General features: G+C 34.0%; 2 protein-coding genes across 3 annotated transcripts; one reads left to right on the forward strand and one right to left on the reverse strand.

Moving 5' to 3' along the window:
* Nucleotides 1-631: 631 nt before the first annotated feature.
* On the reverse strand, nt 632-1,738 carry LOC116144574 (thaumatin-like protein 1b). Its single transcript, XM_031430019.1, has 2 exons — nt 1,580-1,738; nt 632-1,472 (listed from the first exon to the last, which is right to left on the reverse strand). Exons 1-2 carry the CDS (start codon nt 1,635-1,637, stop codon nt 808-810), a joined length of 723 nt encoding a protein of 240 aa, XP_031285879.1. The 5' UTR covers nt 1,638-1,738; the 3' UTR covers nt 632-807.
* Nucleotides 1,739-14,301: 12,563 nt separating this feature from the next.
* On the forward strand, nt 14,302-16,443 carry LOC116144582 (protein UPSTREAM OF FLC-like). Of its 2 annotated transcripts, none has more exons than XM_031430025.1 (5): nt 14,302-14,650; nt 14,722-14,791; nt 14,888-15,000; nt 15,089-15,785; nt 16,054-16,443. In XM_031430025.1, exons 1-5 carry the CDS (start codon nt 14,446-14,448, stop codon nt 16,205-16,207), a joined length of 1,239 nt encoding a protein of 412 aa, XP_031285885.1. In that variant the 5' UTR covers nt 14,302-14,445; the 3' UTR covers nt 16,208-16,443. The 2 variants fall into 2 exon arrangements, with proteins under 2 accessions (XP_031285885.1, XP_031285887.1); XM_031430027.1 differs by having other exon boundaries at nt 16,017-16,086.
* The last annotated feature ends 2,034 nt before the right edge of the window (nt 16,444-18,477 follow it).

Consider the following 18,477-nt stretch of genomic DNA (forward strand, 5'->3'; position numbering starts at 1 on the left):
TTTTTGTAAGGATATCATTTTTCAGATTGANAAAAAAAAAAAAAAAAAATTGAAATAATTTTTTTAATATATGCTTATATTATTAGAGGGCCCCAAAGTAACTCCTACCTAGGGTCACAAATGTTCTAGAGACGGCCCTGCACCCAGACAACACAATGGTAAAACTTTTGATAGCTCAACCGCCTTTCTTCAAAATGGTAAAGAACAACAACACCAGAACTTCTAAATGTTAGGAACCACACCTCTCTGAATCATAAGCTCCAAAAATAATTGTCTAGCCTTCTCAACAAATCCAGCCTTACAAAGACCATCAATCATACTATTATAAGCAACAACATCTGGCCTACAAACAACACCAAATTCTTCATTCCCATTAACCATCTCATCAAGCAACTTAATCGCAACACATATCTTCCCTGTTTTACACAATCCATCAATCAAAATGCTGCAAGTGAATACATCAGGCCCACAACCAACTGCAACCATTTTCTTAAACAATCTCATCGACTCCATGATCTTTCTCTCTACACACAGACGGTATATATATATATATATTAACTAACGTTGTGTGTGTAAAGGCACTACGTTTTTGAAAGAAATAACAAGTAAATAAACCATCAATGGTGAAACAAGTAAAGAAAAATTATAATGAGAGTTATTTATTTCTTCATTCGTTATTACAGATAACAAATTCTTGGAAGAAAATTATCCGCATCGTCCATAAGCTTCATGATACGGACTGAGTTTTATTTAATCCTATATTTATAGTAGATTATATCAAAGAGTTTCAGTTAGTGTATCCCTCATTCATGGGCAGAAAGTAATGGCGTAGTTAGCTCCAGAAGTGCATGCAAACACGCTACTGGCATCATCTTTAGGGTAACTATAAGCTTGAGGGCATTGGTTCTTGAAAATCGTAGCGTAGTTTGTTGGCGGGCAGTTATCTGCATAAGCTTCAGTGCAGCAGTATTTTGGGTCTTTAAATTGTTCACATGCACTCTTGCAAGCAATCACACTTCCATCGGTTCCTTTCACTTGTAGCTCCGCCGGGCACGCCGCGTTCACATTGGCTGAGCATGTGGCTTTAACACATTTAGAACCAGAGCCATTTTCTGGGGCGACAGCAACTGGAAGGTTAAAGCCATCAACGAGACTAAGATTGTAGTAATCCTGTCCGTCGTCTGATTGGAACTTTATTTCAACCAGGGATGCAGGTGGGACTGCACCTTTACCATTGCAGGCAACTTGGCCTGAGCCGCAGTCTGCAGTGGCACAAGTGAAGCTACCGGAGCATTGTGTTCGGGCCCAGAAACGGCCCGCCCATTTAGCAGGAATGTTGAGGGTCTTTGTTCCTCGGGTGGCTAACTCGAACCCGGTTTCTGCTAATTGAGGATGCTCAGCGTTGGCGAGAGTTCCTGGCCAAACGGTGTATGGACAATTGTTTGTAATGGATATCGTTGCCATGTGAGCTCCTGCATATGAAAACCAATTAAAATGTGCATCATTACTAATCGAATACTTGTTATTTATATACATTAATGACAATAAAGAAATAAAATGAAGAGAACGAAATGCATACCTGAGACGAGGAAGACTAAGCTGAGGGAAAATATAAGTTGAGCAGACATGATGGCCATTGCTTAATTTGGTTTGGTTTCTCTAAATCTGGCTGTGAAGTGTGAAGTAAATGATGTATAAATGGAGGTATATATAGGGCAGGGTGCCATGTTGATGTGGGGATACGTTACTGAAGATTAACATTAGTCCTGCTGTGGAAAATTCAACTGGCAAACAAGTCTGAGCATCCACCCAAGTATTGACATTATTAAAACGTTACCGCTAATTTAGGGCTGCCTATTTTGAAAGGCCTTAGTCATTGGTCAAAGTGTTCATGCCGTGTGGGTTACCTATGCCTTCGAAGAAATCTGTTAATATAATGGTTTTAGATCATCTTATTAATACAATATGTTAGCAAAACCTGTTACTTGGTATTAAAAGATAAAACGTGATATATCTTTTCCATGTTTGTTAATATATTATATCAAAGATTAATTTTTAAGACATATATTACATTATATATATTATTTAGATTGACCTATAAAGCAATCACAAAATAAAATTAAAAAATGCTTTTTTTTTTTTTTTTTTTTAAACTTATGTATCCGGATAAATCTACATGCACCTCAACTAATCGTCACGGAAGTTATCCATAACAACCCATGTGACAAAATATATAATTTGTTTTGTTGCATTACGAAATGTCAAAAATAAGAAAAACCAGAATGAAAGGACACATATGATGGGTCCTAATCTATGCTCCCATCCAAAAATATTTTTATGTATTCATATTGAGATATTAATTCATTAGTTATTAGTCATGTTTGTTTGTGATTCTTTATTGGATGAAGCTAAAAATAATAAAATATATGGTTTACATTGTTTTCGGAGTAAGGAGTGTTAATAATAATATCTCTGAGTCTTCAATTTCACTCCAACAAATTATTTTCCAGCTATTACGAGTCAATTGTTTGTTATTAAAACACATCATCAAAATCCTTGACTTAGAATGCTCAAATAGAAGACGAGTCAATATGGAAATTAACATATCTCCATTCTCCAACAAGCGATTGACAAGTCCTTTGAGGAGAAGTTTTTACTCACTGAATACCGCAAAATCAGGGTTGCGTTTGTTCCTTTTTTTTTTTTTTTTTCAAATACTCTATTCCTATCCTTAAAAAAACATGTATATTTATTTCCCTATTCTTAAAATCATATCCTATAATATTTAACTATTTAAACCCTCATAAATTTGTTAATTTAACTAAACAACCATAACAAAAATTTTATAAATTAACAAAAACACCCCTATCCACCCACATTTATCAGATTCTGACAACCACCGTCAAAAGATAGCCAGAATTTGGCGTAATGACGTTCTACCGGTTGGATATGGCCGGTAGTGTGCTGATCTGGCTTTTTCTGACCAGATCCACCATAGATTTGGCCGAAAAAAACCAGATCTACGACCAAAGGTATGGCCGTTGACGGTTAGATCTTTAGCCACATTTGGCCGTCAATGACGACTAATAGATGGCCATCGTTGACCATCAACGATGACCATATCTTTTGCCGTCATTGACGGCCCGGCCGTAGATCTGGCCTTTTCCGGCTAGATCCGTGGTGGATCTAGTCAGAAAAGGCCATAGCGGTGCACGACCAACCAGATCTAGCTGGTTGTGCGCAATGACACTATAATTATTGAAACCTCTTTTATAATTATTAAAACCTTTTGAGGTGGGAGAATTTTAATAATTTAAGGATATTTAATAATTATAAGAAGGTTTGCACTTTATCTTGTTGAAAATGAAAATGTATGGACAAGTATATACATAAGCTATGGTTAAGCAAAGTCTTGATAAGAATTCATTTTCCTGAATGTAGAGGTAAGAACTGCTATCGATTAGGCGTGTTCAAAAAAATGCAAATCGAACCGAATTGATATTTTGGTTATTTAAAAAATCGGTTCAGTTTCAGTTCAAAGAACTACAAAAATTGATTTTTTTGATTTCGTTACCGATTTACGAGAATATGAGAACCGATTAATCGAAACCAGTTTATTATAAAAATATTAAATTAAAAAAAATATATGATTTATTATAAATATATTAAATTAAAAAATATATTAAATTAAAACTGATTCTAAATCGATTAACTAAAAAACTGATTTTCCCCTTAACCGGTTTAGTTCAGTTTAAGAAAATTTCTTAACTGAAAACCGGTTCAATTGATGGTTAACCAGTTTTGAACACTTATAGCACTAGATTTCCCATGTATTAAGTTTCTTTGCCCAGAATACAGCGTTATTGATGCCGAGGGCTCATCAAGAGAACAAGAAGCAGCTTCTTTAAATGTAGGGAGCTGGTAATTGTTGTAGTTGTAGCCATTAATATTATTTTAGTTGAAATCAATTCACATGGTATTCTTATATTAATTAGGTTACCAAAGAAATTTCTCTCGCCAATAAAAGCTTAGATTTGAGATCTTTCAACATTTATTGAGCCTACGTGATATGATCTCTACACATCTCGATATTTCTTATTTCTTATTTTACAAAAATATTAAATAATTCTCAAGGATTTTCTTGTTCTTACATTCTTATAGAGAGATTTCTAATAATTTCAAGAGGAAGAACGTCTTCTGGGCCAGCAATAGATTTAAGCTGGACTTGGGTTTATATTTTGGGCTTCAAATATAAATTGTGCCTTAGAGTCTGACTGACAGCCCAAAGATTTAACACCAATTATTGAACTTAATTTAGATATTTTTCAATTAACCTTTGTTTTAAGTATGTATGATAAAAGATTACGGTAAACTTACTGTTTGAGAGTCTTAATCTTTTCTTTTTAATATTATCTCAATCATATTTAACGTATAGCACCATTATTAATACATATATCATTTTACATCCCAAAACAAAATTACGTTAATATTATTGGATCAATACTGTAGTAAAATAAATGAGAAAATAAAATTATACTAATCATACATGTAACATTATACATCCCAAACGGGAATTTTTCACTTTTTACTTTATCGGATCAATACTATAGTAAAATAACTAAAGAAGCACAAATGGAAGTGTATGTGTTATATCCACCCATGGGTAGCCCGGCTATAAGGACGAACCAAAGAGGCTACAAAATGGTACAACTCACAGTCCCAAGTTAGATTTTCTCTCCGAAAGCAAAAGTAATACTTTTATCCATAATTTACTTAAGGGGTCATGGCATTGGGTATCCTGAAATCGTATAGATAACCAAGAAAACACAATTAAATTTAACCTACATAATCCATAAGGTAAAACAACAATTGACTTTTTAGAGAAGTTGCTTTCTTTCACTGGCTGTTGGAGTTTCTAGTATCAAAAGCAAAAGCCCGTGTACATGAACTAGTCATGTCCAAGCACATAATTCAAATTTCATCCACAAGAAAATTCTAAATCATTGACAATCAGCTACGGCCAAAGATCTGGTCGGCTAGATCCAATCGATAATATATCATTACGCTCGATTCTAGTTACCTTTCACCGCTAATGGTTGGAATCTAGCAAATGTGGGTAGGTGGAGTGTTTTTGTCAAATTCTAAACGTTTTTTGGATGTTTAGTTAAATTAACAAACTTAGGGGGTTTAAAAATAATTGAATAAAATAGAATACGATTTTCATAATAGGGAAACAAATGTTTATTTTGGGTACGATAGGGATAAGCTATTGTGCAGAGTGGTAAAGAAACAAGTTGGGTCATGTCGGGACATGAGGTTCAAGGATTCCTTATGAGGAGATACCTATGGACCCTAACTATAACGAGTAGTCAAGGGCTCAGGTTAGCCCTCCTAGCTACCTGCATGGATGGCCCAAAGACACTTTGATAGGGTTGTGTCGTTGTGAAATGCTAAAATTTACAACTTCTTTTTCACCGTCGCTCTCGTGCTCGTTCTCATTCTCCCTCTTTCTCTTTAAAAATGCGTACAAAACAAAACAAAAAATAAATAAAAATGAAGCATTACATAAAGGATTCTGATGCCAAAATCTCATCAGAACACGGTGTCCAAAATCAATGCATGTTACATTCAAAAAAGTTTTATAAATTAGCAAAAACACAATCAGACTAGTTCTTTTTAGAAGCTTCCAACATGTTCTTTCATCAAAAAGGCAGAGGATAGAACTAAAATTCTATTATTTGTATAACTAATACTAGAACAATGAGCCTTAGTTTTCCCATATAATAAGTTTCTTTGCCCAGAAATACAACGTTATTGATGCGGAGGGGCTCATCAAGAGAACAAGAAGCAGCTTCTTTAAACGTAGGAAGCTGGCAATTGTTGTAATCAATTCACATGGTATTCTTATATTAATTAGGTTAACAAATAAATTTCTCATTTATTGAGACTACATGAAATCTACCCATCTCGATATTTCATATTTTATATTTTACAAAAATATTAAATATTTCTTAAGGATTTTTTTTTTATTTTATATTTTTATAGAGAGATTTCTAATAATTTCAATAGGAAGAACGTCTTCTGGGCGAGCAGTAGATTTAAGCTGGACTTGGGTTTATATTTTGGGCTTCAAATAGAAATTGTGCCTTAGAGTCAGACTGACAGGCCAAAATTTTAACACCAATTATTGAATTTAATTTAGATATTATGAGCAAGCTCCTTAATTAACCTTTAATTTAAGTATATATAATAAAATATTAAGGTAAACTCACTGTTTAAGAGTCTTAATCTTTTCTTTTTAATATTATCTCAATAACATTTAAACATATAACACCATTATTAATACATATACTATTTTACATCCCAAAACAAAGTCACATTGATGTTATTAGATCAATATTGTAGTAAAATAAAATTATATTAATCATACATATAACATTATACATCCCAAAATGGATTTCTTTTTTAACTTTATCGGATCAATACTATAGTAAAATAACTAAGGAAATACAATTTAAAGCGTACGTATTATGCCCACTCATGAGTCACCCAATGATAAAGACAAACTACGGGGGGCTGCAAATGGTTCTAACATACTTATATATCCTGAAATGGTATAGATAACCGAGTAAACATAGGTAAATACTTAAATTTAACCTGCATAATCCATAAGGTAAAACAACAGTTGACTTTACAGAGAAGCTGCTTTTCACTACCTGCTGGAGTTTCTGGTATCAAAAGCAGAAGCACGTGTACATGAACTAGTGTCCAAGCACGTAAATCAAATTTCATCCACAAGAAAATTCTAAATCACCATCGATACAAAACTACAAATATACAGTATCTCGGTTAGATTCATAAAGTCCTCACAGCTTACGAGAAAATAATTAAATGAACCCAGTGGGAAGTTAGTAGAACAAACTTAGTAACTTTTACTCTGCTACTGCAAGATATTGTACTGTAGCCCAGACAGACAGATAATAGCAACAATAATATATTAATAATAATACAGTGAGAAAGGTGAAAGTGAGCTTTTAAAGTTGGATATTATGCAGAGTGATAAAGAAACAAGTTGGGTCACGTCGGGACACAAGGTTCAAGGATTTCCCTGTGTGGAGATACCTGTGGAGTGTGGACCCTACCTGTAACGCGTAATCGGGGGCTCCGGGTAGACCTCCTACTCTCCTAGTCCTGGCCAGTTGCATGCATGGCTCAGAGATGCTTTTATGGGGTTGTGAAATGCTAAAATATAATTTCTTTCTCTATCTCTTTAACCACGTTCGTACGATTTTTTTCCACGCAAATAATCGTTTAAGGACGTTTTTTCACTTATAAATTTTTAAAACATCAATTTATTACTTAAATTAATATTTTATTTCTGATCAAGAAAACATTACAATCTTATATCATCGTTATCCTCTTTACTAATATCATTCATTCAAATCCCTTAAACTCAATTTTCATAGACTTCGTCAACCTTCATCGATCAAGCAATTAAGATTTACGCAATTATCTTTTTTAAATCAAATTCAAATCAATCTCAATTATCAAAATTCAACTTTAAACCATCAAAAATCTTATCAGTCTCACTTTTTTAAAAACTTTAACAGTTTTAACCGAGTTTATTCTTTATTTGCTGTTAAAATATAAATTTAAATAATACAATAGTATTTTAAAAGTATATAAATAAATAAAAATCATTAAATCATTATTTGGATTGAAAAAAGTCTTTTTTAACTCTTCCATATGAGTACAAAACAAAAAAATGAGTGTGTTTGTTTTAGTATTTTGAGTTTTATTTTTGAAATATTATTGATAGATAGAGTTAGATAATTATTACGAGGTAGAATTTAAAAATTAATAAAAAAACTTTCTAAGTTTACTAATTTAACTAAACACCCTAATATATAAAAATTTATAAAATGATAAAAACATCTCTCACCCACCCACAGTTGTCAGATTCTAGCCATCACCATTGAAATCTGATCAGAATCTGGCGTTACGGCACACGACCGGTCCGATCTGGTATTTTTCAACCAGATCCACCACGTATCTGATTAAAAAATATTAGATTTACGATCAGATCTTCGGTTAGGATAGTGATGAAATAATGAAACAAACGTAGACAAGCATTTCGACGCCAAAATCAATGTACACTGCATTCAAATTTCAAAGACTTAGGTAAAGCATTACGCTTCTTTGAATATCAATTCCACGATCTAATTAAGTTGTTTCATTTCATCAAAGATGGACAAATTTTACTTTAAAACTTTTGGATAAGGTGATTTCTTGGCAGGCAAAACTTAGCTCAGAGATGTACATAATGTTTTGCACTGTGTGCATGTGATCGGATCGCATAATTCTAAGAAGTTAATAGCATAACCTATAAAGTTTCTGGTTCGATCATTTCACCTCTGCAAAAGCAACATATTGGCAAAGGAAGGAGTTGGGACTGAATAATGAAGACGAAAACATGTTGCCAGAAATTAAGAATATGCTGCAACATCTGCAACCCATGCATTAAATACTATGAACAAATTAATATTATTTATGACACCATTAACACGATTATAATTCAACGAAGCAGAAGGAAGAGCAAAGGGCCCCGACAGGCTGGTGGTCTCTCTGTAACACGAAACGACTTGACGGCAATACGAAACGACAAGACATGATCTTCTTCTATTAAGGCTAAAGCTCCATAAACGAGGTCTCACTGCTTATTCATTTCTTCTTATTCTTCTCCTTCCCTTTGTTTAATCATCTTTTTATCATTCTCTCTTGCTCAATCATGCCGGTCTGATTCTCATCGTATGGCTGGCAGCTAGCTTGATTCTTTTTAGTGTAAGTGAATACCTTTTGTTATTTTGTGGATTATCATTATTCATTGATATAAATACAGAGTCTGTAGAGGTACTATTAGCTCGGATGTTATTGCTTAATAATTCTTGGATTTTATTGATGCATTAAATTTGTCACATTTACTTAGAAGTAAATAAATGTCCATCTGGTTAATAATGCTTATTAAAATAAATGTATGCAAATATATTTTTTACGGAAATTTTATTAATTGTTTGGTTATGAAAATTTAAACAATAATACTAGCCTCACAAACATCTCTCATTAACACCTCTCACTAACTCATGTGATAGCTTGCAATTAACATGGTTCGACGGGATCTACTGACTTGGATAGGTAAAATCCATGTGAGCTAACACGTCGCGTTTATGAGAAAAAGTTAGTGAAAAGTGTTTGTCAATATAGTATTATTACTCAAATTTAAATTGTAAAAGAGCTTTCTAGTATTAAATTTAAAAAAAACAAAAAAAAAAACCTTGAATACACAAGAAAAAATAACAAATTTATAAACAAGATATAATTGTTTTTAAACAAATGAAATAAACTCAAAAAACCTTAGAAAAAGCTAACTTTTTTTTTTTTAAATTTTGTGGCACTTTTGAGATACAACTAAACAATCTATAAAAAATTTAAAAGTGTTTATAGGTTTAAATAATCTCTTTTGACCAATAGATAAAACCAACCATACAACGGTAAATCATAAACCATGCATTAACACAAATTTGTCGTATTGAATTAAATATTTTAAATATTATATGCTAATACGTAGCAATTAAGAGAAGCACTTAAAACCTTTTTTTTTTCTTTTTTTTTTTTAAATGACCATAAATTTCTCTTTAATAAAAAAATTTATGAGTCCCTATTTCATAAAATTTTATCTACATATAGCCAATTGAGTGCTTTTCATTTCTTATAGAGCTAATGATGAGTACCCATGTGATATAAAATATGTAATCTTAGTTCAATGTATTAGGTCAATCTAGATCAGTGGCAAATCCAAGATTTGTTATGAGGGGTCCCTGGGGCTCTACCATTATTTACGAAATAACAAGTAAAAACTACAAAAAATTATTAAACTATAAACAAAAAAAAAAAAATATATATATATATATATATCATGAACCTAAGAGAAAAAAATATAATAACACAATATTTTCTATTTGACTAAATCTATGAGGAGCAAAATTTTTAGTAAATGGGTTGAGTAATCCTTAAGCAAAACCTTCTTTTAATTTTTTTTTTTCAATTTTTTGCTTCCAAAGATTATAATATAATTTTCATGATTTTAATCAGACCTAGCCTAACCTAAGTCAACCAAAACTTAAATCAAGTCAACGTTATATTAATTTTTAATATGAATTAATAAAAAAATGAGGAATTTTCTTGGTATAAATATAGATAGTAACTCAAATTTCCTTAATAATTTTGAGCAACTGAACGGTGACATTTGAAATGTAGGAAAGTGGTGGGTAAAGAATGAAGAATATCGTCCTTTAAAATATAATAAAAGTTTTAATTTGGAAAAGCAAGTTCATTTTTAAACACAAAACACAAAATAAACTCATAAAACTCATGTCTTTTTTTCTCAAATTAGAATTAGAAACCCAAAAAAAAAAAAAAAAAAACAAGATTTAACTCTAAAATAAACTAAATTGAAATGAATAATATGCATATCTAACATTGATAAAACAAAAATTGAGTTAATTGTGACACCTTGAATAGTAAAAGTTTTAAGACCGAATAACACGAGAAAAAAAATAAATAAATAAAAGAGTAAAGAATTTTGGAAATGTCGTGAAGAAATAGGGTGGAGAGAGTTTTAAATTTTTAATATGATCTGAATTTGAAATATATATATTAATAATAAATTTTATATGAAGTTAGATATATGTATAATAGTTATGATTTTTTTTAAATCTAAAGGTGGGCCATGTATATATATATTAATAATTATATTTTATGGTCTATATATTAATAATTAAAAAAATATATATATGAGGGTAGGCCCCCGCCTCTGATCTAGATATATAATTGTTACAAAATGAAAGCAAAAATAGAAGCGAATATGTGAATAAATAGTAAATAAATTTATTTAGTTAAGTCAAATTACTTTTCTATGATTGTGATTTGTGGTCTACCAAAATCATTATTACATGTAAAAAAAATTCCCGAAAATATTATTATTATTTAGGAAAGAAAAGTTACAATGGTAGGTGTAATTAATTATGCTACCCATATGCAAATATTAAACAAATTATATGTAGTCAATTCAAATGCTTGTTTAGGGCAAACCACATATTCCCACCCAAGGTTTAGCTAAATGACAAGTTTCCACCCGTGGTTTTATAAATTCCAAATTCCTTCCATAAATTAACATAAAATTATTTTTGGTAGCAGTTAAAGGTTAAAGTAGCAATTGAACCCCCCATTTCAAACCACCACTAGCCGTCCCACCCATTCCCACTGCACCCCGCCGTATTCTAGTCAAATCAGCCTGAATATGGTGTTGTTGAGCATCCCCACCGCTACCAACAAACTCCCCACAACCCCCTTCACATCTCTTTCCTGAGCGATTCCACCCCCTACTGCCGGCAGCCATGCACGATTGACTCATGTGATTCCAGCCTTTTTTTGGTCGATCCTGATTTCAACAACCCCATCCACCGCCACCCTTTGGCTCACCGATTTCCCCCTAACAAAACCCTTAACCTTCCCGACCTCAACAACCCACCATTCATCGCCCACCACTCAACCTAGGGTTTGTTGCTTTTTTTTTTTTTTTTTTTTTTTTTTTTTTTTTTTTTTTAAATTGGCTGTTGAGGATTGTTGTTTAATGAAATTGAAGTTTGGGGTTTGTTTGAGGGATTAATTGAAGTGTTTTTTGTGGTTGGAAGTGAATTGTAGCTTGGTTGGTTTGGGGACTTTCCACAAGGCAAGAAAAGAAGGGTCGGTTGATGACAAACAGTGAGTGAGGGAAGGTGGTGCGAGGGTGGGTTTTGAAGAGGGGGAATGGGGGTTTGAATGGTGGTGGTTGGGTGAATTTCCAATGAGGGAGTTGATCGAAAAGTGGCTGCAAAGAAGGGGGGTTTCAAAGACAAATGATCACCGGTTTTCGACAAACGACAGGAGCAACGGTGGTGGAGAAGGCTGGGGAAAGGTAAGGAGGGTGTAGGGAAGAGTGAGGAATTTGTTTTAGGTGGAAAAGTAGACGGAAAATGGCTAAAACAACTAGCTATGGTGGTGGTTCGAAGTGGGGTAAACGGCAATTTGTTAATAGCACATGCCAGAACCCAATAGTTACTAATGATGTTACTTGAAGAGTGCGTATCGGAGTAAATGAAACCAATGATATAAACTTGGGATTGCGCTGAACCTTGGGTGAGAATATATTATTTACTCTAAAGTAAATCCCAATAATCTTAAACTTGTTACTTATTTATTTGAATTATTGAATGATGATAAAATGGTTCAAACAAAAATGAGAGAAAGGCATTATCACAATAACATAACTTTTCAAACTTAAATAAATTAACACGTACGTCTTAATTCTAAGATTAATTTCTTTTCAAACAACCATTTGTGAAAAGAAAATTATCAGATAAATAGGTTTTAGTAACACTCACTCCCAAAAAGCTAACCTAAGAAGGAGGGAGTCCATTGCCTCAAACAGACATGGTTTTCATGTACACAAATCCTACCATCAACTTAAACAAACGTGACTCAAATACAATGGTAAATGAGTTTCATAAAACTTATTTCTAAAAAGTTAGCTCAAGAAAATCTAATCATATATATATATATATAAAATAATCTATCAAGCTTAGGGATGTGGAACAAATATTCCTTTTAATATTATACACATCTCAATCACAATAACTACCTGAATGGACCCTGTAATTACATAACTAAAATTTTCAAAAATGCATTCAATAATTTAAAACCCAAAGTTTGGTAAATAAAAACAAAAAAAAAAAAAAAAATTCAAAATTTTGCTCTTGTTTAGGTTTAGCCGCTACCCAATATGTATGGCTAGGTTACATTCTTCATCATCGATCAGTCATTAATCATCAACAGTGTACGAGAGAATCGATGTGCATGCAAAGACACCATTAATGAGTCTTATTAATAATGTAGAGCTTTTGCCAAAACAATACACTGTTTGGTTGGTGCCTTGGTGGCCTAGTTTAATCTGGCTGTCGCTTTTTTGCCTCAGTTCGGGATCAGTGCTCTTCCTGATATCCAAAAGTCAAATTTCTTTCTTCAACCGGTGACCATCACCTAACACTAACAAGAGTGTTTGCTCCGTACACCTTTAGGTTTTGTAAAGTAACACTTACACACTTCAAATTGATGGACTTGATCACTTGACATATAGGGGACGTTTGATTCAGAAAACATTAGATTTGGATTACCGAAAAGTTCGATTACCTTAAAGATTATTAAAATTTTTTAAAAAAATATATTTGGTTAATTAATAGATAAGTTATATTAATATATTTGGTTGAGAGAAATAAATTGGTAGATATGTTATTTAAATTACTGAATTGTCCTCTAATTTAATATTATTTTTTTAATATTAATTATTATTTGGGTTATTATAACCCTCTTGTATTTAAAAACTTAACAAAAATAACCCTATAATAAAAGTTTGAAAAATCAACAAAAAACCCTCACAGCCTAGCCACTACCCGCCACCGGTAATTATCGCAGGCCGCCGGTAGCTGGCAACCTAATGACTCACGGAAGGCAGGAAATGGCCTCCGTGCATCATATGGCCATTTTCGGCCAAAAATCTAACCAGAAATGGTCAGACGTGACAGATCGATGACGGATCTAGCTGTAATCTAAGCAATCCTACATAACCTCCAACCAAATGCCCCCATAGTCTCATTCATTTACAAAGACTATTTTACCCTGACTTTGTCTTATATAACTTTTAGAAAGTGACACTCGTAAACAAAATGAAAGTTTCATGCACGATTTTGAATGAAGGAATAAATGAAAAATGAAAATTTTAATCTTTTAAAATGACTCTTCCGTTCTAGTCATTGCTTTATATAATCTCAGTTAAAAAAACCAATTTACCTTGTTTTGTCCTGTAACTTTGAATGAGATAAAGAAAGTGGAAAATCCTCTTTTGGTTGACTCTTCCATTCCAATAGTTTTGTTATTCTACTACTTTGAAAGTAACTAGTTTAATTTCAGTCACTCGAGCTTGTCGATTTAAAGGGTAAAAGTGTAACTTCTTGAAGTCTATGGGTTTTAAGTCTGTCAGTAAACGTAAGGGGTGCCAATGAGAAATATCCCCCAACACCAAACATACTCACAAATTCTCTCTCTTGAGTGATCACAAAGTTCGAAAGAATCCAAAGAATTCTCACCCAATCTTTGCATTGATATTTAAGTTTAGTACCTTTTGATCCTTCTTGTCTTTTATCACTTTCTCCTTACCTCTCCTTTTCACCATCTGAATTCCTCTGATCCTTCTCTCTTGTTGCATAATCACCAAACGATAAAACGAGATCGCTCGATCGATGTTATTGCCTTCCTACTTCACCTCTCAAACTTCAACCACGTAGAAAAAACAACATGGACGTTCGATCCAGAAGAACTAGACAAACCAGCCCGGACAGAGCCAAACTCTCCCTGCAACACCCCCGCCACCACCAGCCGCCGAAGCTTAAACCCATCAAAAAAGTTCAGGTCGTTTACTATGTCACCAGAAATGGCCTCCTCGAACACCCCCATTACATGGAAGTCTCCCACTTCGCGACTCAGCCCCTTCGCTTAAAAGGTAAATTAAACTATCCATTTTCTTCTTCAAAAGAAAGTGAAATTAATCTTCATTTCTTCATTGTTTTGTAGATGTAATGGAGAGGCTGATCGCTCTTAGAGGCAAAGGCATGCCCTCACTATATTCTTGGTCATGCAAAAGGTATAATATAAATTAAATTAATTATGTGATATGTGAAGTTTAATTTATTTATAAATCACGATATTTATCTTATTGTAAATGTTTTTTTTATTTCAGGAGCTACAAAAATGGCTATGTGTGGAATGATTTGTCAGAAAATGATATTATTTTTCCAGCTAATGGAGGTGAATATGTACTAAAAGGCTCTGAACTTCTTGAAGGTCGCTGTGGTAATTAATTTTTTTTTTTTTTTTTTTGTATTTATTCAAATCAATTAAAATTTATTATCATACTGAAATTTATTTTGTGATTTTCTAGACAATGTAGAGAAATTGCAGCAGTTGAATGTGAGTACCAGGCAGTTGATTCAAGAGCCAAAGGAACCATTCAGAACCCCAGCGTATGAATATCAAGATTACGAAGACGAGTTTGAGGAAGACGAAGAGAAGACAAGCTTTACAAGCTCCAGGACTTCTCATTCTCGCTGCTCGAGAGGCGTTTCAACGGACGAACTGGACGAACCAGAACCGCCAAAACCGCCGGTCACTGAGTCGACACCAACGTTAACTCGCTCACCCCCATCACTATCTTCCATCTTGTCTCAAGAAAAACCAACCAACAACAATAACAACAAAAACAACAACAACAACACGTCTAGAAGGTTTGAAGATGGTGACCCAGCGGTCACGGAGTCTGCACCGAGTCGTAACTCGGTTTTCCTCCAACTCTTTTCCTGCGGAAATCTAGCCGTCCCTAAAGCAAAGAGTAATAATAACAATGTCGTGAGAAGGAGCAGCAGCGATTTACACAGAGGGGTTCTTTGTAAGAGGGCGGTGAAGGTTGCTGAAGAAGAAGATAAAGATATGATAAGCTTCATGTCTGAGAATCCGAGGTTTGGCAATTTGCAGTCTGAAGAGAAAGAGTATTTCAGTGGGAGCATTGTTGAGTCAGTGAGTAAGGACCGAGTTCAGACTCAGCCTGTTCTCAAGAAATCAAATTCGTATAACGAAGAAAGGTCAGTAGTTTCTAACTCTTGTTATTTAACTGTTACTGATGAGCTGACTCGGTTTCGAGTCAATTGAAAAGTTTATAAAAATTCTTTCTAGGTTGACTTTTGCTATATTCTTTTACTAATCTTTATATTTGAAATATATAATGTTTTATTTTCATTAAAGACAAGATCTTGTAAGATTCTTGGTTTATATATCGTATACTCTGTTGAGATTTTTTGATTAATCATACGTAGGATGACCTAATTATGTGATTTTGCATGGACGATTCAGGAGCTCGAAGGCTGCAATAATGGAGGAAATCAAAGTGGAGGAAGATGAAGAAGAGAAAAGAACCAATAATGGGGTGAAAACCAAATGCATTCCTCGCAAGAAATCTTCATCATCATCTTCTTCAAAAAAAAATCATCAGAAAATGAGTTTATGATCTTTAATTTCATAATTTCCTTATAGTGGAGTTGTTGGAGCAGTCATAATTAGGGTTGAGTTACTAATTATAATTAATTAGAACTTGATTAGTGTTCTATAATCATGATTAAGAGAGAACTGTTTGTTCGGTGGAAAGTTGGAAAAAAAAAAAAAAATTTGAAAGGATGTTTGGACCATTCTCCACCGTCTGATTTGGGTTCATACAGCACATCAGATGGCTCAGTACGATTGTCTTTTCAGTGATTTATTGAGAAAGATCTTTCGTAATATTTACTGTTATTCATTTATTTTCATAGTAAATTTTGATATTAAAGTAGTTATTGATGAATGATGATTGATGAATATTGAATAATAAACAGAAGAGCAATTGACGTGTTCCCACCAAAGGTTAAGAGAAGTGTTCACCCTTGTTTTATAAATTTCAGATTCCCACATGTAAAGAAACATGTTATTCCGTTAATGATTGTTGAGTTTTGACATAGATGTAGATGACGCTATTACCAAAATGTCATTCCATCTTCTTCTCCTTTATCTCCCCATACTCATCTCCAACCACCGCAACCTAAAACCGCCACTGCCCACCCTCACTGCGTTGTGCTTGCACGATTGCATTTTCCAACCGCATCGTGCAATTCATGATAGCGATGTGCCCACCTCACCGCCCCATCACACACCCGACCCTTACCATCTATCACCCTTCGCCTTTCTCGACCCGCACGACCGTCGATATTTGGTTAAAGAAGTTGGTTTGTTATTTATAGTGTTGGATTGACAATTGATTTTTGGTGATTTGCAGGAGTTTTTGAGTTTGCTTGTGTTGGTTTAATTGGGTTTTTTTTTTTTTTTTTTTTTTTTGGTTTTTCGCTATTCCTATCTATTATGCCTGAAAAAGTAGGGCTGACGTGGATGCCCTATCAGCATGAAGTGGTTAGGATTTGGGAAAGTTCTGCGACCGCTCACACGCACTCACGTCGTATAATGACATAAGTGGCATGCTTCTGTTAGTGCAGTGGGTGAGCGTCAGGTTAGCGAACGGCTGAATATTGTCCACATGTCAAATCCCTGCACAAGACGAGGAAATCACTCGGGCAAGTGAGCAATGGGACGCAGATAAGGATTTGCACAGTATCCACCCCACTTGCAGAATAAGTAATCATGAACTTGGTTTATCCCAGTATAAATAGAAGATTTCTCTCTCATTTGCGGGATTAGCTAATCTTACTCTAGAATAACTCTCTCTCTCTCTCTTTCTCTCTCTCGTACTCTCGAAATTGTAACTCAGGTCACTGAACGCGACCTGACTTGATTTTCTTATTAATACAATATCAGTGGATGTAGGATTCGCTCTTGGGGATCTGAACCACTTTAAACATTACTCTTCATCTTTTATTTAACCAAACATTTCTATATCACGTGTGACCTCTAAGTCAAATTAGCATTTCTCACATGCGATTAGTTGATATCAAAATCAAGCACCAACACTATCTCTTTTCCACGGCCCCCACCCCCAACGCTCATCAGGTGTTCCACGAAACGCCCCACCCACCAACCTGCTCGCCTTCCTCCTATGCACGCGATCCAATAGGTGTAGGACTGATGGGTGATCTTGGGTGGGGATGATAGGTTTGGTGCGTGGAAGCTAGTGAAGTGAATGGTGGTGTCCAGGTTGATTTTCAGTGTTAGAATCAACCAAAAATGGGCTTGGAGTGCATGTACCCTGGATAAGTGGCAGTTGGTGATTGAAGGGTGTTCTTGGGTGGTAATGAAAGGGGTTTTGGTGTGTGGGTTAAGGGAAAACGTTTGGTGGTGTCGGGGGTGTTTGACGACACCAAAATCAAGTCAGATTGGCGTGAGACGACAGTCGTGAGGATGGGTTTGGGTCATGGGATAGGATTCCGGTCGAATGAGATTTGAGATTTGAAATGACTATTTTATCTTTTAGCTGTAACATTAAATATTTTTCTATTAATTTAAAATTAGAAAATATGAAATTTATGAAACGAGGGTGAGAACTTGACATTTAACTTGACCTTAGGTGGGAACATGTCGTTTACTCCAAAAAGAAATTAATAATTATGCAAATGTGNAAAAAAAAAAAAAAAAAAAAATCCCAAAACAAATTATGGAAAACGCCGGGTAAACTTTGATCTCTTTTTCTCTTTGCTTTCCCTTTTTTATGTGTTTTGTTGAGCTACAGCTCATCATAAGCTATTCACGAAATTAACAATGGCTCTATAGCTATTGGATGATACAATCACCCTTTAGGCC

The sequence above is a fragment of the Pistacia vera genome, unplaced genomic scaffold, assembly GCF_008641045.1.
Source record: "Pistacia vera cultivar Batoury unplaced genomic scaffold, PisVer_v2 Contig448, whole genome shotgun sequence".
In the NCBI taxonomy this organism is placed as follows: domain Eukaryota; kingdom Viridiplantae; phylum Streptophyta; class Magnoliopsida; order Sapindales; family Anacardiaceae; genus Pistacia; species Pistacia vera.